The 24653-nt window shown below is 34.3% G+C and overlaps 1 protein-coding gene across 3 annotated transcripts in view; it reads right to left on the bottom strand.

The window, feature by feature from the left end:
* Nucleotides 1–24653, bottom strand: part of LOC126974543 (scavenger receptor class B member 1-like) — a 37016-nt gene continuing 12363 nt past the window's right edge. Inside the window, exons 2-11 of one of the 3 annotated variants that reach the window (XM_050822063.1) lie at nt 19681–19755; nt 14721–14815; nt 11529–11695; nt 10208–10355; nt 9557–9757; nt 9165–9286; nt 6705–6973; nt 5140–5258; nt 2300–2425; nt 1–760 (exon numbers count right to left, since the gene is read on the bottom strand). In XM_050822063.1, the coding sequence (XP_050678020.1) occupies nt 512–760; nt 2300–2425; nt 5140–5258; nt 6705–6973; nt 9165–9286; nt 9557–9757; nt 10208–10355; nt 11529–11695; nt 14721–14815; nt 19681–19729 (1545 nt within the window). In that variant the 5' untranslated portion in view covers nt 19730–19755 and the 3' untranslated portion in view covers nt 1–511. Of the gene's footprint in view, nt 761–2299; nt 2426–5139; nt 9287–9556; nt 9758–10207; nt 10356–11528; nt 11696–14720; nt 14816–19680; nt 19756–24653 lie in introns of those variants that run through there. The other 2 variants (XR_007731538.1, XM_050822064.1) reach the window with 2 other exon arrangements.

The raw sequence follows: 24653 nt of genomic DNA, 5'->3' as shown, positions 1-24653 counted from the left end.
CTAATATCGCCTTAAGTATGACTTAAAAAAACTATATATACACACTGAAACTTAGCTAAGTATCTGTTTTATTACTTACAATTTAATAGGACGCCTACAAATAATATATAGAACAACCGTTGCTGCTAAATTCAGTACAAAACATGAAAGGAATGTATTTAAAATTAGATGAATCTTCAAAATCAAGCCAAATATGAAATGGTGAAGTTTTCCTAAAATTGCCACGCCCGTTCCTGCCTCGGATCCAGTACCTCAACTTCCAGCTTGATGCACTCGTAGGCTCTTAATATAAAACACCGAAGCCTTCACATACTTCGCAACAGTGGTAAGAGTGGGGTTTTGAAAAGAGGAGAGTTTGATAGCAGCATCTCTTCTTTTCATTGGTTGGATATCTACGAGATGGACATTGGCAGCTATCACCTTGCCAAGGTGAGGGTAGTTAGAAAATTCATAGTATTTGCTTAATTAAATTGAAATGTTCCTGTAGGTTTTTGAGTCTTACATCCTATTCTCACTCTCTTATCTTCTGGTCCAATAACGGTTCGTCCTGAATAATATTGCATGGTTTGATATTGTCCAGTTTAAATTGCATTTGTTTCTCATTTACCAATCGCGTGCAGTAGTATCGCTTAGCATTAAAAGCGAGTAGTAACATCCCTGCGATAATGAAGACAACTTCACAGGTATGGAATATGTAGGGAAGAAGAACGTATAGCTTCCAGAACTTTCCTGCATTCTCTTCCGACATTTGTGGTTGTATCTGAGGTTTAAATGAATAAAAATTAAATTTTAACCATGACGGGTAATGTGCTTGTAACATAATTACATATATAGCCTAAAAACTCATCCTAACTGTTAAATTATTCATCCAGATAATATAGGTATTTACTTAGATCGGACAGATTTAAAATCGATCATCAAACCGCAGCGTCTTTCCTATAGCATATAGGGTCCATTAGCAGTTTACCCGTCGGCGTCGTTAACCCGCGACGGACCACGCTAGCCCAAATGTCGGTGAATTGATGTGAAGGGATATATTTATCTGGGTCATATTGATAAGAGAGGTTTTATTCTTTCCGTAGGCTCTCTACTTAGTGCTATCTATGCCAGCGTTTTTTTAAAGAAGTTTTTAAGATTTGCCGGCAGCCGGTGTAATTTTTAAAATTATCTAAGTAATCAATGAGAACCAGGTCAATTTATTTTTCCTCCAGTGTGCGACTTGGACAGTTCCAAGGATATCAATAAAGAGTCCAGAGCTTAACATATATGTAGGCTCCTAGAAGGACCTCCGACTGAAATGTCCTATTGCCAACTGCACTATCCCGCACTATCGCTTGTGTAAGATTCCCCTAACACTATTCACAAATAAGTTATCAGCAATCTAGTCTGCCAGTCATGACTGTGATAGATTACTTTGCCATGTTAATTAAAACATAGGTAATATATTATTTTAATTTTAGATTCGTGTATTTTATTTTATTACTATCCGTTCCCGCCCGCTTCCCTAGTCGAATTTTAAAAGGTAAAAAATTAATTAAGGGATGAATTCGCATCGAAGGGTGGTAGTTTCATGTCGATAAGATTAGTGGTTTAGGCGTGATTGAGCCTCAAACAAAGACCATTTTCATTATATATATAATATATAGATATATTTACTTAGCTTCGATTTAAATTATTGTTATATTTAGTTGTAATTAAAACACTTATTAATTGTTTCCCTAACTATCCTTAAAATAATTCTCAATTTGTTATTACAGACTTTCAGATTATTATTGTATAATTTTATTCTCTGGTTTTAGTTTTTATCTCACTTTTAAATTTTTAAAGTAATGATAAGCAAAATTAGCATGTAGTGTTTACTTTTAAATGAAATTGCATACCTTGTGCATTTAATTTAAATTGTTAATAGAATCGCTGGTAAAACAATAAATAAATAAATAAAAATAAGTGAGTGTGTACCTACGATATGAGTGTGCACGCAAGAAGTTATACTTCTTTGGCGTAACAAAGCAATAATCCTGTAAGTCATTTATTCCTCGTGCTATTTATACGTTTGTAGGAAGAACAATGTTGTAAAAATCTTGTAACGATGGCTTTTTTAAATATCAAATACGGCTTTACGGGCTTGAACCTATCCAAATAATGGACGGAGATACCAAAAAAAACGAATGTCGCAAACGTCAGAACTTTTAAGGAACCAACTTCACCCTGTTACTTTTGTGTTACAGTGATCTCATCATATTGTCATAACGCGCCAAAAGAAATATAAATTCAAAAACCAAAAAAGAAGCCAACTTACAATCTTGAAATAAGCCACAGGTAAAATAAGATTGGAGAACGGTCTCGCTGCAGAGTTGAATTTGACGTTGCCCATAATTAGATTCACTTGCAAAGTTAATTTGGTCGTTAGCACTGCACCCAGTTTCTGAAAAAGTAAATAATATAACATTAACAACTGGTTTATTCGTAGGTCACACTAAAAGTTTTGCGAAACTTAAATAAAGTTCGCGAAAGACGACCATAAAGTTCTCCTACATCATGACAACGCTTCTTTATACACGACCAACAAAACTAAGTCATTTTTAGCTTCCGAAAAAGTACAACTCGTCACTCATCCCGCACATAGCCCCGACCTAGCACCCTGTGATTTCTGTATTTTCCCCAAAATCAAATATTTGATGAGAGGTTTCACTTTTACCAATTCCGAAGAGGCAGTGATAGCGTTCAATCAGCACATAGAAAACATGTCTTCAGATCTGTGGTCCTCGTGTTTTAAAAATTCGTTAGAGAGTATTTTGAAAAGCAATAAACATAATATTTTGGCTATAACATGTTAAGTTACGCAAAACTTTTAGTTTGACCTATGTATGTTAGTCGAGTTATTTGGGGATTCATATCAAAAACAAGAAGGTCCAAATAACATATCATAACGTCTTTAAATTGACATAACATTTGATAAACAATTTTAGTTGAGTTATAAGAGGCCTATAGGTTATCTAAATATTTCTAAATAATATTATTATATTTTATGCTAGCGTAACATAATAAATTCGTTTATATTCGCCGAAATATTGTACAACAAAATGTTATGATAATATTCGAATATAATTAATCTCGAGGTCATAATTATATAAATAAAATAAATGTTTACAATATTTTTAAATTATAAATATTGTTTCATACGTAATAGTAAACGAGCTACATTAGCTAAAATAAAAATAAGAAGATTATAATTAAAATTGATAACACATGACATTAGCCGTGAATTATCATTTGGCTCATCAATGACACATTATCTACCTACTTTCAATGCAGTTTTACTACTTTATAGCTTTTACTACATGAACTCATGAATGAATCGTAATTTAGGCATAAGTCACAGTGTACGGTAAAAATCATATCTGATGAATTAAATGTATTTTTTCTATACAAATACAAAGCAATTAGCAAATTAGATTTATCTCTTTTTCGCTTCCGATAATTGCATTTACTATCCTTCTTTGACGTGTAATCGTAATGTAGTGTACTATTGCAATGTTAAATTATAGTAGTATCATTTTCAAACACCGAATGTTGTCTACGTAACCTATCTATACTTTTAAATATCATTGGTAGAGTAGGACAAATGAGTATTCGAGCGTTGCCAGCTAGAAGGGAAAAACGCTTTTTTGTACGATTTTGAAGTGAAAACTTCTCAACATCGACTATCAAATCACAAATTTGAAAGTCGATGAAACGAAAAAGCAACTGTAAAAAGAGACAGACACATGCATGTATTCATACGATTTAACGTGCGAGAAAATGAGATAGGAAGCATTATACAGTGTTTTGGTACCAGGCAATCAAAGTTGAAGAAGATATTCTCTCAAGGCCTGGATTCACTTTGATTAGTGCAGGTGATTAGTGTAGGTGATTAGTGATTAGGAGAAAACAAGTATGGACAGCGACTGATTAGTGCAGGTGATTAGTTGGCTGCGTAGTAACGTGATTTGAAGCGTGTTCTATTTTTTTGCGAGTGAAGTGCGAGTAGCCACGTCCCGCGCGCCCTCCTTTCACTCGCAGCGTGCCTGCCACTAATCAAGAGAGCAAAGTAATATTCCGTCGTATCTTCAGCAGCCAATTCCTTAAAGAGTTGGTAGCTTGCGCCAAGAACGGGTCTTCTATTAATCCATTTTCGAACCTTTTTTTTTCGTCTTGCATGTTCATCTTCCAAGTTTTTCGGTTTCAGATACCACCGCGTTTAATACTTCTTTAAGTACTTCTTGCAACTGCAAGCGCGTTTCTCTATGTTCGTCCATACTTACTGATCGACACCTAACAACTGAATTAACTAAACAGAGCCACTAAACAATAATTGGACACTACTTGTACTATACACCTGCACAACTCATCCTCAATAACTAATTACTTGCACTCACACTAATCAAAGTGAATACAGGCCTTTATGTATAACGCGAGTATACCATAATATATTCTGACGTCATGCGCACGCCATTTCTACATCAACATCAGGAACATAAATATGGTAACGGTGATAGTAATGTCTTTTATAGCGGTTGAAATCATTTGTCATCCCAGCAAAATGTAGCAGGACTTCATATGCAGTTTGGAGGTTCATGCACAATGCAGGTTTCACTTCTGACATGTGTACTTTGTACGCACGTTTTTTATACTGTATCATCCTGGAAGCGCCAGAAGAGTTTAGAAATCCAGGGTGTCATTCCCGATTCATGGGGCAGGGATGGCTGGTTGATGTAACCAAGAGCAGCCTTTGATAACGCCCAGAACTTGCGTGTTCCAGAAGGGTAACTTGGAAGGTGTTCGCCGTTTTTGACGATGCAAGCGGTAAGATTTCGCACGGGTGATTTGCCATTTAAAGGGTCTGGAGGCACAGATGTATTAATCTTCAGAACTTTGTAGTTCTTTCCAGATCCTTTGCGCTCCGCGTGCACAGCAAAATACTTTTTTAATCGGCAAATTATTGGCTAGCACTGGTTGAGACTTGAGAATATAATTCTTAGAATTTCAATCAGTTTGACAGGTAGTTCACACTTATTTTTAGAATTGAATTATATCTCTAATAAAGACGTATATTGTAATTCCGACATCGTGTTCAATGCACCAAATTAAATAACTTACGGGGTCAATGATTATTTCACTGCCATGTTCTTGTTCGTCAGGTCTGATTCCCTCGACACGTTCGTAGATCTTCGGGTCTCCGTGCAGAAAATGCGCGTTTGACAAGCCCAGACCTAGACCTGTTTATTAAATATAGTAAATTTATTGACTATTGACAAGAAATAAAACATTTTTTAAAACGTAATGCTCCAACAGCGTCACTTGAATATGTACGAGTATATGACCTGACCAAGCAAAGGAGTAAAAAATTAAACAGTGCCTCTTTTCATAATATTCTTTGAATCTATTAGGATTGGGTCTTGAGTTATAAATGTATTTAAGAGATGATAATTATATTATTATAAACCGACAACAGAACAATCAAGTCTATACATCAAGATCATATTATGTAGATTTTGGTCACTCTCCCATTTCTTCTGCATCAAGACTCGTATTGAGTTGTTGGCGACGGCATCACAGCATTATGTCATATGGTATATTATTATGGGGTAATTCTATTTAATATTGACACACTTTTTACAAAAATTATCTTGCCAGAAGTTAAGCATATATAGCCTGTGTTATGGGTTACAAGACAACGATATATTTAATACAATATACTTACTTAGACATACATAAATTCATATAAACATACATAAATACATTAAAACATCCATGACTCGTAAACAAACATCCATATTCATCATATAAATGCTTGCACCTACCGGGATTCGAACCCGGGACCTCTAGCTTAGTAGGTAGGATCGCTAACCACTCGGCTATACAGGTCGTCAAAATATATTGAATCTATTTTTTGCTGTCCCGGCAGTTTATTGTACGGAACCGAGAGAGCTAAATTTAGGACCGATTAGATGTAAATTTAAGGATTTTGAAAATATGAGTATATTAACCAATGCACATATTATTATTATGAAAATGTTCATAAAAATGTCAATAACTTTCAAGAGATACAAATATCTCATAGACATAGTATAATTAGCAGAAACAAAAGTAAACTTCTAGGCTCAGTAAACTCGAAAAGTCATTTATAAGCTTCCTGAAGTAGCTACATCACCCACACACACCATAAATAAATAAAGGTATTTTGCGAGCATTTTATAAGCAATTTAAAAAAAAGGATCATCCTGCCACCACGAGTAGCGCCCATTCACGAGCATAACGCAGACGCCAGCCATCGCCTCCTTCGACTATATTTTAGGGAAGGGAACGATCCGTCCCACGTCACCGCCACAAGCAGTCACTTTTAAGCGAACATGACAAAATCAACCTACGGGATACTAGTTCTACTCAGACAGCTTTAACGTACTAGCGCACAGGTTATTTAAACGAGCCATCAACACACGGCGTCAATGCCTAGTATACATACCCCGCTACGGCGATTTATTTTATTTTCGAGCACTGGGTAAGCTTACAAACTGCGGTCATACAATAAAATCAGTCTAGAGGCTTGAAAACATCTAGAGATACTCCAGCACTCATTTGTAAATACCAAGGTTCTGAAATTCTCATTGAGGTGATTGACTTTAATTTATTATATTTAAATATACTAAAATCATCATATTTACCAAAAAAGCAGGGAGAGAGGTCAGTAATACCATCCAGAATTCCTGGGCGGTCAGCCAGACATTCATTTCCCCGTGTCTTGTTGAAAGTTGTTTTGCTAAACCGATAAACAAAACCTTCTGGACCAAAGTCCATCGGAACGGAGCCTTGATACTCCAAGTCCAAGAAACGGCAGAATGCAGATCGATACACCCTCAGTGGAGTATCGGGAGTGATGTCAACTGGGTACACAATACCCTCGTATGTGTCTATTAGTGAGTTGCACCGGTTTCTGCAAAAAAATATATATATTATGCCTAAATCTGACCAGACATCTGATGCTTACAACATTTAGACAATTAAGAAAATTCGTTCGAGACGAGGAGGACGTTGAGTGGATGGTAATTGATACGCCTTGCCCATTACAATGCATTACCATTTTAACAAACAATGACCGTATATATGCTCAAAGATCTAAGGAAGCTTTCCAATTAGTCGACAGAATGCAACGTGGGCACTATCCGACTTCAGTGATGGTTTGGCGGATTTTGATGGATTAGCTATGAAGGAGTGGCTGAGACATACTTTTGTGAAAAAGGTATCAAAACATCGGCACAAGCATATCAAGATACTATTCCTGAGAAGGTAGTGAAGTCTAATAACCAAGAATTGTCCTTCCAGAAAGACTCGGCGCCGGGTCATAAAGCTCGGTCTACGAAGTATTGGTTGGACTATGATTTATATTCAGTTTTAGAGAGTACGGCCTGCTCTAAACGCCATGATAATTTGGAGTCCCTAAAACAATCCGTACGATTGGCAGTGAAGAATTTTCCCATGGAAAGTGTGCGTGCTTCTATTGATAACTGGCCTCAACGTTTAAAGGACTGTACGTCGAATAAGCTTTTTATATTTTAAATTGTTTTATATTTATGTTCTAAACTAACACACTGTAAAAGTAATAAATGTTATTTGCTATAGAACCAATAACAAAGCTTTGTAAAAAAGCAACGAGCGATTATTAAGTGAGACCAGTTATATAGTACACGTCTCATATTCGGGGTCTTCTTTAAGAATGATATAATAAACATGAAGATAATTTTCTGACTAAAGTAGTACAGTGATAAAAAATATTATTATTTACTTAAAATAAGAAACTCTGACCTTTTTGTGTCCTTGAAGGGTGATTGCCAGCGCGTTGGCTCTGTCTTCCAACCTATAGGTACTTAACACAAACATAACCTTATGGTCATATGTAGCCATATTTGTGTTACCTTGCATAGCTAAATCACATCCTCCAGGCCTATGACTTTTAAAGGGCACAGCATCCTCAGGCACAAGTGGGGTGGGGGTGACGCCCTCACTGCGGCGATGGCGTCACACTCCAGTAGGATGCTGTCTTCGTAGACCTCTTGGCAAAATCTACATAGTCTGGGTTCACTGAGGCCTATTTTTGCCAAGTGACATTTAAGTTTGCAGTGTCTAGTGAGGAAATCTATGAGGGTTCGTAAATGGCTGCTAAGTTATGATAAACCTGGATCGCCCCCGATTGTAGCCTGTAGCCTGCCTAGTAACGTAAGCCAATGATTAGCTGCTTCGCGAGTTTCCTGATTCTTCGATATTCTACGGATTAGGGATTCTCCGACACCGCAGAAGGGTTCAGGTCTAGTGAAGGATGAGGAATAAAACTAAATATAAATAATATGGTCATGGATACAGCAGATCATAAATTATTCATATAAAAAAAATAGCAAAACGGTTGACCCTAAATGCCATCCCTGCATCTTACCGCTAATTCCATACCTAATCTCTTCAAATTGTACTTATGACGATTTTGAGCTCTTCAATCTCAAAGAGTTAGTAGCTGTTCGATGTTTTTGAGCTCTTTATAAAAAAACTCAGAATATGCATTTGATCAGACATTAAATTTCGCAGTAATTTGAAAAAATCATTCTGAAAATCATGTCTGATAAAAGCTTAATATAACACTATTTTGATTACCAAACGGCAATAACTTTTGAATGAATGAACCGATTTTCACGTGGTTGGCGGCAATCAACGCAGTTTTTGAAGCCAGAATCTTTGAGTCTCAATTAATAGAATACTCAGGGCCAACGCGGGAAAAGTTAGGGAAGCTTCCGAGGACCTTAAAACGTCGAGATCTGATGAAAACTCGTTTTGTTATTGTATACAATTTTTAACTTCCCGCTAAGAAAATTGAAAACTTTCGACTAACTAGGAGACTCTTTCGATACTTAAAGATACTTACTACAAGAAGTCACCACATATTTCTATTTTTTTTTTTCAGTTTTCGAAAATCATAATTATTAACTAAAGAAATATCCTGATGAAGAGATAACAACGTAATGCATATTACCATAGAGTATAAGTAGTCCATCAATACAGTTGCAAACATCAACATCAATATATAACTTCGAAGTTCAGCCGAGAGATAAAAAGCGTGTTTAATTTCAGACGTTATTCACCTCCTGCTAGGGTCCGCGTAGCCGATCTCTGTGAGGCCCCCTTCACCATTAATCTTCTTTATCAGGAACTTGTCTTCATTTTTTGCCCCAAGCTCTAATCTCACTTTGCCACTATCGTACAGCTAAAATGTTAATGTTTCGTTTAGTATCATTATTTCAAGATTAATATCACTTTCCATTACTTCGCTTAACGGTTCCATTTTTAGATAAAATACAATTTACGGGTACAAAATTACCACCCGGGAAATTTTCTCACTAGCTATGAGTATGCAATCATCAGTGCAGGCGTACATTCCGAATAATTTTTCAAATTACGTCATTTACCAACTATACCAGATTAAAATACTTTTCGTTAAAATGTTCACCCAGTGACAGATGTTGATGACACTCACTCTATCCAATATGCCCATTTTAGCGAAAGTGATCCATCCGGGCAGCGCCGTATGCACGAGCTGGATGAGCGGCTCCTTGTAGCCCCAGAGGTAGCTGTAGACGTCCACTTCCATCATTGACTTGGAGTTCAACCTGTTGGCGAGTAAGTTGAAGGTGGCGCGAGACCAGGAGGGAAACGACGATATGTATGAAGTCATGGCCTGTAATTTATAATGTTTATTCATATTAATTTTTATTAATATATATTTTAATTGACCAGCGGGAGGCTTTTTTGCAAAGCATGCTGGCTAGATGGGTATTTGTGTGTCAAATTGAAGGACGAATAAGACAACATTTCATGTCTTAAAATGACAAGTGAATTTTTTCAAGAACGCTGAGCGGCACTGCTTGAACTTCCTGCTGTGACAAAACCACTTTACAGTAATGATTGCAAAAAAAATTGGCTTAACATTTTTGTTTAGGGATATCGTTTTTTTTGTATCATTTGCTATTGCTGTTGAATATGTATCTGATACTCGAATAATACTGTAAATACCAGATTTATAATACTACCGATCCTGACAAGGTCAAGCTTTACTGATGTAAAGGTCCAGAGGAGAAATTTACTGTTTATAATTAATCTGAATTTAAGCCTTAATTAGACGACTTACCAACATCGCAATATTAGGAACAGTCACGTTTACATCTTTGGGGTCTGCGATAGAAAGTTCAGGAATGAAACGGGTCGTGATGTTTGGGGTGTAGCGCATCACACCTGCTTCTTCGTCCAATTCAAAATCTTGATTTGTTCGGAGTTCCCTAAAATAAAATAAATGATGACCGAATATTCACACTCAGATACCGATACTTAATTTGCTTGGTGGAACACCAGAAAATAAAAAAAAAAATTGGTGTCATGTTCATTTAATTCAAAATACATTTAATTCAAAATTTATATAATTTCCACTGTTTTAAAATTATTGACTACCAACTTATACCAACAATACCAACCAATAGCAATTCTATGAAAAAAAATACTTAATCAATTTCTTTCACACTTTACGGCAACTAATCTACAACACCCAAGCAGTTTGGTTTGGCCAAGGGCAAGTCAATAATGGATGCTGAAATTGTACTTGTTGAACAGGTGTTTGACTCATGGGAACCCCCCAATGACGCAATAGCAATTTTCTATGACCCTTCAAGGCTTTTGATTTCGTGGATTTTAGTTCTGTTTTACTTGAGCTTAAGATTTGTGGTAATTGCGACAGCTCTTTAAAATTAATAACTTCTTACGTAAACAGTAGTTAAAAGTTTGTAGACATTTACGGAATACAATAAAACAGGTCTAATGTAGAGATAGGCATGCCACAGGGTTCAATCCTAGGTCTGTTTCTCTTTTTAGTCTATATTAACGATCTTCAAAAATTTATGGTAGAGAAACTCACAGATATCGATTTATCTGCTGATGATACGTCATTTTTATTCAAATTAAAACGGAAAGACAATACGGTGGAAAGCAAAATGCTTCATGATATAATGACAAAAGTATTAAATTGGTTCACAAACCTTTTGTAAATTGCAAAAAACAAATAATTGTATTAGATTTCAACTACCAAATGTGTAACAAATAGAGGTCAAGGCAATGCTAGTTCCTAAAACTCTGGAATTAGTAGATTTGATTTGTTTTTCTTGGCATTACCTTACATTACATCATAAATATTAAACTATAGTGTGGCCTATATATTAGTATCTTAGGTAATAGATTCAGTTCTGCAATTTTTGCCATTAAAAAAGGCAGAGATGTTGAAAGTATTTTTGTGCTTCATAAGAGGGCTATTAGAGCAATTTATAATATACGAACAAGAGACGCGCTTCAGGGAATATTCAAGTTGAAAATTTTGTTGTTCTATAAATTTTGGCCATAAGGGGGATATCTGTATCGAGTACTGATAAAGATGAACAAAAAAGAATAAAAGGTGATAAACTCACTGGTATGTAAATGGTCCAACTTCTTCAACTTTCAGGTTGTGATCTTCACCTGATAGGAATTTGTCGCCGTTGGTGACGTTGAAGATATAGGTGTGGACGTACGCGCCAGGGATGTTTGGCTGGTTAAGTATATCGTAGAACATGGTACCGGGCGACATTCTGGTCAACTAAAAGTTAAAGTCCAATGATAAGCTCTTTTCGAACTTAAACTCAAATTCATAATTTACAATGCATGTCACACTACAGAATTAATATACACAATACATGAATAATATTGATGCAGATGCTGCAATGGAAGGGTAAACAATGTGACGCCCCCTGCAAGAGAAAAGCATCACTATATAAATTTTTACTAAGAGCTTACGAATAAAACAACACTGAATCACTGAAAACTATATTTCGTATGATGGATAATATTTTTTTTATGGAAAATGAGTACAAACGAGCGTACGGGTCACTTGGTGTTAAGTGATCACCGTCGCCCACTTTCTCTTGCAACACCAGAGGAATCACAGGAGCGTTACCGGCGTTGTTGTTTTACTATCTAGAATTTCTAAAACATATTTTATAAACTTCTGTTAATAGGTAACTCTATGTCTGATAAATATTTCTTCATAATTTCTGCATTATGCCCCTACATAATAGTATGCTGAATATCACAATACATAATGTAGTCTTATTGGATTGATAATCATTGGTGGTAGTTCTATTACCGTGCTTATTGAATAAGCCAGTGGATCGTATCATACTGCTTTTCTGGGGCTTATTTTGAATAAAAATTAAAAAAAAAATTGGGGCGTATTCTCTTTATGCATATGAAAAACTGACCACTAGGGGGCTTACTTCATATTGCGGTGCTCAGGTCGTATATCACTAGCTCACACGTCTCCTTTATACCCCGGGGCTTAAAGAAGTCATAATACAATACTTAATTTACTAATTATATTGACATGAGAGTGGGTCAGGGAATGGAAATAAAGACTCCGCTTATAGGAACGAGTCTTTATTTGCGTTCACTTTTTGAATTTGCAATTCGCCGGTCTGCAGCTATTCCTCTTGACCATGGCGGTACCTTCAGCAGATCCCACCACTGAGCACTAGTTCTATTCTATCTTCTTCGTCTCCTAAATCACTTTGCACTTTTCACTACTTCTTCATCTCTTCCTTCTTTTCACTTTCGAGTCTGAACCAGGGGGGTGCAACTTCCCTACATTGGCACATAAAAAAAATTTGCATTGAAATTGCTGCCACCAATCTATTAGGTACGCTGCAACTACACCACGATGGCGATAATTTCACGTATATGATAGATGGATAGATGGAGCTAGTGATAGCAAAAAACTCACTTAACTTACTTATTAAAGACTTGACTATCGTGTTGTAATCATTGAATGCCACTCCTTATGTAAAGGTGACTGCTGAACTTAATAAACGAATAATAATTTCCACCCACATAAAACAAACATCAATATGCATTCAATAGTCAATACGGTCTTCAACAATAGTAAAAACTATAAACATAATTAGCGCCATCTAGCAAAGAGCGTCAAAATAACACAGCGCCATCTCTTGGCCTGGGTACACTGATTTTACAAAATAAAAACATGAGTTGCACATCCATCTCTAGTTTAAAGTGTATTGTGTATCTATGGTCGGAACTAGAACTGCCGTAGGCCACGCTTAGTACGGTTTATATACCCCCGGATCTGTTCTATTTTCAAAATGATTCTCTTCCATTCCATCTTTAAATTTAAATTGCAATAGAAATTTCTTTTTACTGTTTCTATCCTGCTTCCACATTTTTCATCCTTTTTACTCTGTTTATTTTGATTCTGAACTTACTAGAAATTTCCTTAAATTTTACAAAACCCAAAAACTTCCTCACAGTGGTGGGTGTATCGAACCCAGGTCTGCAGTCTGTCTGTAAACACTTTTCCGCTGAGCTAGGAGTATTGTTGACAGAACTGTCGCAATTATCAATGCCTTGAAGTTTCACAACTCTCGTCATGTACGTCGAAGCGTTGCTACGCGACAATATTGATGCGGTTTGGATGGCAATGTGTTATTTGAGTTATAAGGATAACTTTCAACATAGTGATCATATATTTCAGCATAGTTTGAGAGTAAGAGAAATATACATAAACTTCCATATTTATTAGTGTCAGCAATATTACAATATCGATTAATGGATGTGTTAACAAGCGCTACCAACGTCATGAACATAAGGTATAAGATATCCCAACTAATAATAACATTTATTTAACTACTTACTGTGTTAGTAATGTTATTTTATATTATTACCACTATAATTAGAAATAACTATAACAACATGTAATATTCAGATTTTTAGTAAGTTGATTCGTGTAAGTTAGTTGACATTACAGTAGTGCCAACTAACAGTTGGTAGCATTGTCACGGTGGACGGTCGTACCCTATATTGCCAGAGTGCTAGTTCGAGTGAACATTTTTTCACTCCCTCATTTCCTTATCCGCGGTTTTCCCCGTTTCCTGGACCCCCCCACAAACCTTATGTTTTAGCTCTAAGGATAATAAAGTTTTATCCCTCAACACGTAGATAGGGTTGTAGAAAGTTTTCTGATACCTACATATAATTAAATTGTAAATTGCTATAATAAGTAGATTATAAGTAATTTTGTATATATTTTTAGTAACAAATATAGAAATCTGAAATTTAATTTTTTTTCGAGTGAACATTACTTAATGTGAATTCTACGGGGTATCGTTGCCCAAATTGTATTGAGTCGCTTATCATAATAATTATTACCAGTGGAATTTTTAAAATACAGATATTACATTTTTAATTGGGTTTAAATTAACAACCACTTCTACATTTGCAACTATAATCAAAACTCACAATTCTATCATGAACCAAAAACATGCAAAGACACGATACAACATGTTCTTTATTGAAGGTTACAAAGTTACTCTTACACTCAGTAGATTTATTCAAGTTTGTTTTTGAATATTTAAAATTGCAAATAGTGTAGAAAGATCTCTCTTCTTTATCCTCGCACTATCCCATTTTAGTTGGGGTCGGCTCTCTAATCAGTCTTTGCCAGGACGTTCTGGCCTGGGTCGTCTGTGGAAATAGTGTCTGTGCAAATAGTGTAGAAAGATATTTTATTTTCAAAATTTTTAAATTGTTCACACAATGTTTAAAAAAATACTCACGTATTTGGCTATTATGTGAAGAGAGTTGTTAACAAGGGACAAAGCGCCGACGACGATCAAAAGAGAACCCAACACCATACATAATGTAAGTCTACCTGAAACGAAAGCACCTAAATGAAGCATCCTCGCACAAACAATGAGTGTTCAAGCTCTAGTGGTTGCTGCAGCCAATATACGATAATTTATATTTGTACAGTTAATTATTTATTACATTTTATGAAATAATTTATATTATTTAAAGACGACTCATATATTGCATGCAGCAGCACCCTACAAACTAATTTTTTATGTATATTACATACAGCCATTGTAAAATACTCTATTTGATTGAAAAGAATGGCCGTTGAGTTTCTTGTATGTTCTTCTCACGAGCTCAAATTTTTACGAACATATGGTAAATTCAGTATTTTAAAAGAAACATTTGTAGTGACGATTCAAAAGCGCTTAGTCTAACTAAGCCTATTTGAATAAAGTTTATTTGACTTTGAAACATACGGATGTATTACAAGAACAATAAGAGACAGGATCGCCTGGTCATACCTTCACCTTCCATGTAGATGTGTGTGACTGACTTTTCCATTGGTATATTGTTATGGAGCAGTGCAGCTGCACAATAGTTTCGAAAAGGTCTCCTATGTTGGAGTATGAATACTATGAAATCAGACACGCTTAAGGATCAGAATCTCAGTCTGAGTGGAGTCTGAGTTAGTGTTGAGTAGGACATACAAGAGTCCCGTACATGACGTCAAAATGTAAGAGCGGCTCGAAATTTAAAATTGTACTACTTCAAATTTTATGTCGCGGTAGTCGCGTGACGCGCTCTCACTACTCAACTACTCAGTAGTCAGTACTCACTCTGTAACACTATAGTGTGTAGTTGTGTACTGTGAGAGAGTGAGGGAGCGCCGAACGAGTGGCATGCTACAAAACAATTAAAACAAATGCACAATAAATAACGAAAAATTAAATTTTGTTAAATGGAATATTTTATTTTTTGTAATACATTAAAATCACAGTTTATTAAATAAAATTTTTATTATATATTTACCTATACTTAAAATTATATTTTTTATTTACCTACATAATAACATTACTATGTCGTTCGTTCCGACTGCAATAACAACAAATGTCATATTTGTACTTGTAATAACGATGGGCGTTTTATCAACGGACTAGGTGAATCGACCGTCGATTGACATTCGACGCTTCGGCGTTTTATCATTCATTCATAAACTAGTTGAATTCGTAGACGCCTATATATGTAGTCGAGAGTCGAGACGTTCATTTCAACAAGCGCGACGAGACATAACGATGTTTGTTTGAGTGAACATAGTTGTATACTTCGTTGCAAGGATCCGGAGATAGGTCAACGGGACGGGAAGGTCAATTGAATTTGAACTTTAAAGTCTAAAACTTTAAGGTACACTGTATTCATATTTAAATAAACATTTAGGGTGAGTTAAACGGTTCTTAAAATTATTCTTTTGATTGAAGGAAAAGGATAGCAATTACATATATTTACATGTGTGAAAGCGACAGTTGCACAGCTACTCAGCGCAAACGAAGTAAACTGATTTATTATTATTTATTTTTGTTTTATTTCGATTTAATTAGTTCGTGACGAATTTCGCTCAATAATTATGAGTAAGTTCGTCATAGAACTATATCAAGTTTACTCGTCGACCCGGTTTATCGTTGACGCATCGCCTAAATAGACTGTTAGTTAATAGGTTCACAAAATCAACTTGTCGACAAATTCAACTGGTTTATCGACTAGCGATGAACGGTCTCGTTTATTAAGCCTCGATGACACTTGTCTAGTTGACAAGCTGCTAGTCGGCGAGTTTAAAGCCAGCGACTGAGAGAGTAAGCGAGTGTCGATGACACGTAAATCTTTCTACTCGCTCAGTAGCGAACTAGCCAGCGAGTTGAAACCACGTGTTGTTTTGTGTGGCCGTGTGGCGTGCTTTCTGTATTTTTCGTTTAAATTTTAAGCTGAAAAATGAAGTGGAACACTCGTGATATAATAGAGTTTCTCAACATCTACAGGCCACCTACCCAATTTTATGGAATATTAAAGACAAAGACTATTGTAATACAAAAGTAAAGGATGAAAGTTTCAAAAATCTTTTAGTTAAACTTAACGACAAACAATTAACTGAGGGTATGGATGTGAAGCAATTGAAGGCAAAAATAAAATCAATTAAAGACGTATACAGGCAAGAAATAAATAAAATTGAAAAATCCAAGAAAAGTGGATGTGGTACTGAGGTACACACCAAAGTTAGTATGGTTCAATGAAGCGAATTTTTTGGCAGAGGTTGTGGCCACACGAAGGAGCAAATCAAACCATGTGAGTATTTTAAATGTTATATTTAAAAAAAAATATTAGACCGCTATTCCAGCTTTCTCCCACTGCCACGGCAGCGGATTTTCATCTATAAAATGGGTAACATATGCTCTTCTGATCTCCTCAGCAGCTCGACTGTGGTGATTTCCACGTAAATGATTAATGGGCTGCATATTATTAGCATTTTCCCTCCAAAGTCCAGGTGTGATATTTCCCGTATTCAAGTCCTCTCCATCTACTGCTTGTTGTGGCATGTAGTTACCAGGATCAGTCTTTCTTAGCCAGTTATGAAGACAACAGGCAGTCCAAATGACTTTATCGATAGTTTCAGGTGCCAAATTAATCGGTCTTGAAAATATTCTGAATTGCTATACCAGTATGCCAAAGAAATTTTCTACGACTCGCCTGGCACGGGAAAGACGATAATTAAATATTTTTTCGGCAGCACTAAGACCTATTTTACTGTACGGTTTCATAAGATTTGTCCTCAAAGGGAAAGCATCATCTCCAATAATAACACCGTATTCAGGCAAGCCAAGAGTCTTGTTTTCCATCGCAATATTCAATTTACTATCTCTAAATATTGCATTATCGCTTGCTCGTCCATTTGCACCTACGTCTATGTAAATAAAACAGTAATTAGCATCAACCATAGCAAATAATATTATACTGTAGGTTTTTTATGATTGAAATAAACTGAACCGGAACACGGAGGCCTCTTGACGATAACGTGTTTACCGTCGATTGCACCAAAACATCTAGGAAAATTCCACCGCTGAAGAAATTTATTTTCGATTTCTTTCCATTCATCAGCTTGTTTTGGGACCTGAGAACAATTCAAAGTTAAATTTCAATGTAATTTCTAGGAACTGTCACAAAGTAGTCCAGACACAGCACGAGATGAAGACAATAACACTATCGATTCTGAAAACGACAACGATGTCTTCTCAGAAAAATGTCCTAAGAAGAAGTCGCCTGGAAAAATGGGACCACCCTCGACGTCAAACAAAAGATCTAAAAAACGACCAGCATTTGAAGATACACCTACTGAAATATCACAAGCTATTAAAAAAATGGATGAATTTGTATGACCAGTTCGGAAAATTTGTTGCACCTGAGCTCCGTCTTCTGCCACAGCGACAAGCCATCTTGCTACAACAGGAAATTCAAAACTGCATCATTCGTTTTAAGCTGTCATCTTTAGATCAGCAGGCCCCATATTCTGTCGAAAGTGCAGACTCGCAATTTTCTTTTACTTCGACTAGTGCCTCATCGTTGAACAATGAAAATGACGATGGAGATGTTTTACAGCAGGCCATTATTAATGCGTTTGGAGGAAACGTATAAATTGTCGTCAAATATAATATTGTCTAATAAAACTGGTGTTTAATTTTGTAATAGGTAATTTTATTTTCACTCACCTGAATAAACGGTCGAAGGGCATGAGAAATTGCTGTTAGCACTTCGGGTAAAAACTTCGAAATAGTTGATTCCGGAACTCTGAACAGGTACTCTAAAGACTTCAAAGAATCGCCCGTGGCTAGATAACGTTATGTTATTTCCAATTTCGTGGTAACCGGTGGTATTGCCGGTCTCATTGTCGTATCATTTTTTTTAAGCATTCCGTCTACCATTTGCAGTAAGTCATCAAATTTGGAACTGTTCAGTCTCAACATATTTCTATAGGCCAAAGGATCTTGATCTTTCAACTCTCTTAATAAACCGCTGGAAGCACCATATTCATCACCTTTTTCTATCCACGATCTTACCCATTTTCTTTTCTGTTTACATTTTTTCTTCAGTTTTTGTTGTAAATACTTCTTCATAACATGAGCTAAAATAACTGCTCCCGCGCGAACTACTTCCTTCGACATACCTAGCTTGAACTGCCGAAAGTCCAAAGCACAAAAAGGTGCTCGCAACTAGTTCACTAGCAGCGACGATGACACACAGCTAGTTGACTAGCTTACAGGCCAACACGCCAGCGAAATTTTCAAATCGTGTCTTACCCATCACTAGTCTGAGTAAAATGTACAAAACAAATGTGTTACAAAATTTAAAAGAATTGTTAAAAAACGTTTGTGTGGGAAAGGTTACTATAATATAAATGATTTTCGTAATGATACCACAGACTGGGAATGAAGCCAGACACCCTCAAGCTCTTTAATTATAAATTTTTGTTTCACATTGTAATCTATTTTATATTTGTATAAAATAAAGCCCGCTGAGTTTCTTGCGCCCGTTCTTCTCAGGTCTGAGGCAGTGTATTTTGAATGGGTGGTAGTTTTTGACGTTCAATAGGTGCTTTTAAATACTATATTTGAATTTGAATTGACAATCTTTTGTCCACGTTAATGTATTGTTCTTCATGAAAAACTGATTTTTTACTGGTTGTTTAGTCATATGAGTTATAAGAGGCTTGTATAGCTGAAGTATGATACAAATGGTCTAGTTGACCAACTAACCATCAGATGGCAAATTTGGGTGTTTGTAACTCACCTATTAATACTTGATACACAAAATAATTGATAAAGGTTTTCACTGTTTAATTAAATAAATAAATAAACTCTCTTTTATTTGAAACGTGTGCAACTACACATTAACACTTACTAGATGTTGTTTTTCCAAGTCCCTCGCAGCCATTATTGTTTGGTTTCATTTTCAGGTACACAAGTATAGATATATCTGAAAAAAAAATAAGTTTATTACTGCACTAAATAACAAAACAAACTTAAAATCTTCAGGATTGTGTAAGTGTATTCTACTAACACCAAAAATACTATCATTTTTAGCCATAAATCTTTGGTAATATTCTAACAGTAAATTCAAAGTTTTCAGTTTCAAAAAATGACGGTGACGTGGAAAGTGTTGCACCTTTATACTTTTCAGATGATATTCTGACACTCAACTCCAATGAATCTCTTAAGATTTTGGAAAATAAACGCCCTAAAACGTAGTCCCGTAATAGTCATGCCTAATAACTTAATTAGCCCTCACTAAGGTGCCCCTGGTTCGTTCTTCACTCGTCACGTAATTCACCTTGTGATCCCTCTGGTGTACAAAGAGTATGGTAATCACCATCACTAGATGATTATTGATTATTCCAGAACCAGCACCATTTTCAGACAAGTATCAACGCTTAATATCACTGATGTAACTTGATGATGGTCTTTATGACCAGTTCAATGGACTGACATCCCAGCATCTTTAAGTTCTGGCATATCCTTCCACAGAATTTCGAGCTTTGCTTGGAAAATTCGTCACTGAGCCAATCTCATCATCATCGCTTATAAAATGCTCGCAAAATCCTTTATTTGTGTACAGTGCGTGTGGATGATGCAGCTACTGTACTCAATAACATTTGTTTTGTTTTAATTTACATTTACTTTTTTAACTTACTCGTGTAAGGCATTGACTATTTGACGATTGAGTATGTTTGTTGCATCGCTTTACATATTATATTGTAATTGAAATGATTTGTAAAACGGTGAAAATTTAAATCTTGATTTAAAAGAGTGGCAATGAGTTTCTTGCTACGTCTTCTCATTAGCTCAACCCTTTACGAAGTAGCAGTGGATTCAGAAAAAAAAATTTTTTTGACATTCTATGGTGTCATTTCTTTGACCTACATGAATAAAGTGATTTTGATTTGATCATCATCAGCCTGTATTAGGCCATTAAAGAAATAAAACTAAAACGTAATTCAAAATGATACACATATTATTATTATTATTATTATTATTATTATTATTATTATTATTATTATTATTATTATTATTATTATTATTATTATTATTATTATTATTATTATTATTATTATTATTATTATTATTATTATTATTATTATTATTATTATTATTATTATTATTATTATTATTATTATTATTATTATTATTATTATTATTATTATTATTATTATTATTATTATTATTATTATTATTATTATTGTTATTGTTATTGTTATTGTTATTGTTATTGTTATTGTTATTGTTATTGTTATTGTTATTGTTATTGTTATTGTTATTGTTATTGTTATTGTTATTGTTATTGTTATTGTTATTGTTATTGTTATTGTTATTGTTATTGTTATTGTTATTGTTATTGTTATTGTTATTGTTATTGTTATTGTTATTGTTATTGTTATTGTTATTGTTATTGTTATTGTTATTGTTATTGTTATTGTTATTGTTATTGTTATTGTTATTGTTATTGTTATTGTTATTGTTATTGTTATTGTTATTGTTATTGTTATTGTTATTGTTATTGTTATTGTTATTGTTATTGTTATTATTATTATTATTATTATTATTGTTATTGTTATTGTTATTGTTATTGTTATTGTTATTGTTATTGTTATTGTTATTGTTATTGTTATTGTTATTGTTATTATTATTATTATTATTATTATTATTATTATTATTATTATTATTATTATTATTATTATTATTATTATTATTAGTATTATTATTATTATTATTATTATTATTAGTATTATTATTATTATTATTATTATTGTTATTGTTATTGTTATTGTTATTGTTATTGTTATTGTTATTGTTATTGTTATTGTTATTGTTATTGTTATTGTTATTGTTATTGTTATTGTTATTGTTATTGTTATTGTTATTGTTATTGTTATTGTTATTGTTATTGTTATTGTTATTGTTATTGTTATTGTTATTGTTATTGTTATTGTTATTGTTATTGTTATTGTTATTGTTATTATTATTATTATTATTATTATTATTATTATTATTATTGTTATTGTTATTGTTATTGTTATTGTTATTGTTATTGTTATTGTTATTGTTATTGTTATTGTTATTGTTATTGTTATTGTTATTGTTATTGTTATTGTTATTGTTATTGTTATTGTTATTGTTATTGTTATTGTTATTGTTATTGTTATTGTTATTGTTATTGTTATTGTTATTGTTATTGTTATTGTTATTGTTATTGTTATTGTTATTGTTATTGTTATTGTTATTGTTATTGTTATTGTTATTGTTATTGTTATTGTTATTGTTATTGTTATTGTTATTGTTATTGTTATTGTTATTGTTATTGTTATTGTTATTGTTATTGTTATTGTTATTGTTATTATTATTATTATTATTATTATTATTATTATTATTATTATTATTATTATTATTATTATTATTATTATCATGTATTGCACACAAGAATCATTGCGTGTGAAATTTCGTAAAATCCATTTTTAGGTGACCTCAACTCGATGAAAGGATTCTTTTTTTTTATATGAAAATAAAGGACGAGACGAGTAGGACGTTCAGCTGATGGTAATTGATACGCCCGACCCATTACAATGCAGTGCCGCTCACGATTTTTGACAAAACCCAAAAATTCTGAGCAGCACTACAATTGCGCTCGTCACTTTCCCTAGCTACGGCGCCCTTCAGACCGAAACACAGTAATATTTACACATTACAGCTTCACGGCAGAAAAAAGCCGGCTTCCTGTGCAAATGAGCCTCCCACTGGTGACATCATATCTAGGCATTATTTCCGGAGATATCGTGATGAGTCAGTACATAAATGGAAATCTCTTATGCGTTTATATTTATACTAGCTGACCAGACATACGTTGTTCTGATAAAAACAATGATAACAAGACAGCGATTTATTTCATACCATAAACACACTTATAAACATACTTCAACATATATAAATACATATAAAAGGCCATGATTTGGAAACAAAGAGCTAGAGAGCACATATATAAATACATATAAAAGGCCATGATTTGGAAACAAAGAGCTAGAGAGCCCAGTGGGCAGGGTCACTAACACTAGGGACTTAAAAGTGGCCGTGCGTAATTAATAATGATTACCACCATTTATTTTATTCTATCTGATATCTAGTTAACAGCTTCGTCAAATGATCAGTTCGGTGGTCGGAACTATTTAAAAAAAAACCTTTAAAATTCGATTACCTTGTTGACGCTCAAATACCAGTCGGAGGCTTCTTTGCACAGGATGCCGGCTGGATTATGGGTACCACAACAGCGCCTATTTTTGCCGTGAAGCAGTAGTGTCTAAGCATTATTATGTTTCGGTCTGAAGGGCGCCGTAGCTAGTGAAATTACTGGGACATTTCAAATGAGACTTAACATCTTATGTCTCAAGGTGACGAGCGAAATTGTATTGCCGCTCAGAATTTTTGGGTTCTACAATAATCCTGAGCGGCACTGCATTGTAATGGGCAGGCCCGACCCAGCAAACGTTGTTTTGTCGATATTAAAATCGCGATACACAAGTAACTGTTGATCGTAGATGGGTGAAAATTTGAAGTTGTATGTATTTTTAATGCTGACTCATAATCAAACAAATTTAAAAAAAAATGTCAAAAAAATTTAAAAATTAAAATTGCGTGGATCACCCTTTAAATTTAGGGGGATGAAAAATAGATGTTGTCCGATTCTCAGACCAACCCAATATGCATTCAAAATTTCATGAGAAGCGGTAAAGCCGTTTCGAAGGAGTTTAACTACAAACACCGCGACATGAGAATTTTATATATTAGAAGAGAATATGTTACAATTTTCTTTTTGTATATATTTCTTCTAAATAGCACTTCTACTACTTTTTTCACAATAAAATGAATCATCACATTATTGTATTCCGCTTCCGTGTAACAAAATTTGAGAATGTCAACTAACCAATTGTCATTAGCCTTTCATAATTGTCAATAAGTCATAACGAATTTATTCGAGTGCGTCACAATAACATAAGAGGGACAAACTCGCATCTTGTAAAGTACTACCAACATATCTGAGCCTAGAATATAGGGTCGAACGTCTAGAGCAGTCGATCAGATAAATCGTAAAAAAAATCGATCATTGGAATAACTCGAGCGCGTCAGATTGAGGTGAGGTAAATTAATTAATTATATGCAGTAAAGTGTGCATTTCAATAATATTACAATTTGAGCATTACATAAGGAAACTGGAAAGTCATAAAGTTTGAAACAAAAATTTCAAACCGTAATGTTACGGAAATTCCTCCGTACAATTGTCATATTAATACGGGTCAGGAAGACAAGTACATTATAATGAACCTTCTGTGTAATAATATATCTGACACGTATGGGTATTTCATGGTCACGATTTTTTTTGCATCTTCAAAAAGCGGTCATAACTTTTGGTAACGTCCAAATCGTCAGTGTTTTGTCACTATCTATACATTACGAAACGCAAATGATGTCTTTATTCTATAGGTAAGTAGGAAGTAGGCTATAAGGAACTTTACTTGGACATTGTAAAACAGCCCAAAATATTATTATCAACAATCGGAACTCTCGAGTATCCATTTGTGGTTTTCATCATCACTTACACTACAATTATTGTTATTTTCCGTAAGCAAATGCCCGCTTTGTTCTTGAAAATGATTAAATCTTAACCATTGAATAGTCCCTCAATAACGCTATATGGGATCTATATCCCATCATCAAATCCAGGATGTGGTTAAAAAATAAAAATGTCATTGAAATGCCCTTAACCAATTGGTCATATGTTGAGTAAAACAGGTTTTAAATACATGGTTCATAACTCATGTACGATTATAA

Source organism: Leptidea sinapis, chromosome 32 (genome assembly GCF_905404315.1).
Source record: "Leptidea sinapis chromosome 32, ilLepSina1.1, whole genome shotgun sequence".
Taxonomy (NCBI): Eukaryota; Metazoa; Arthropoda; class Insecta; order Lepidoptera; family Pieridae; genus Leptidea; species Leptidea sinapis.
Note: the sequence above shows the minus strand (reverse complement) of the source record. Positions and strands in the feature narration are given on the sequence as shown.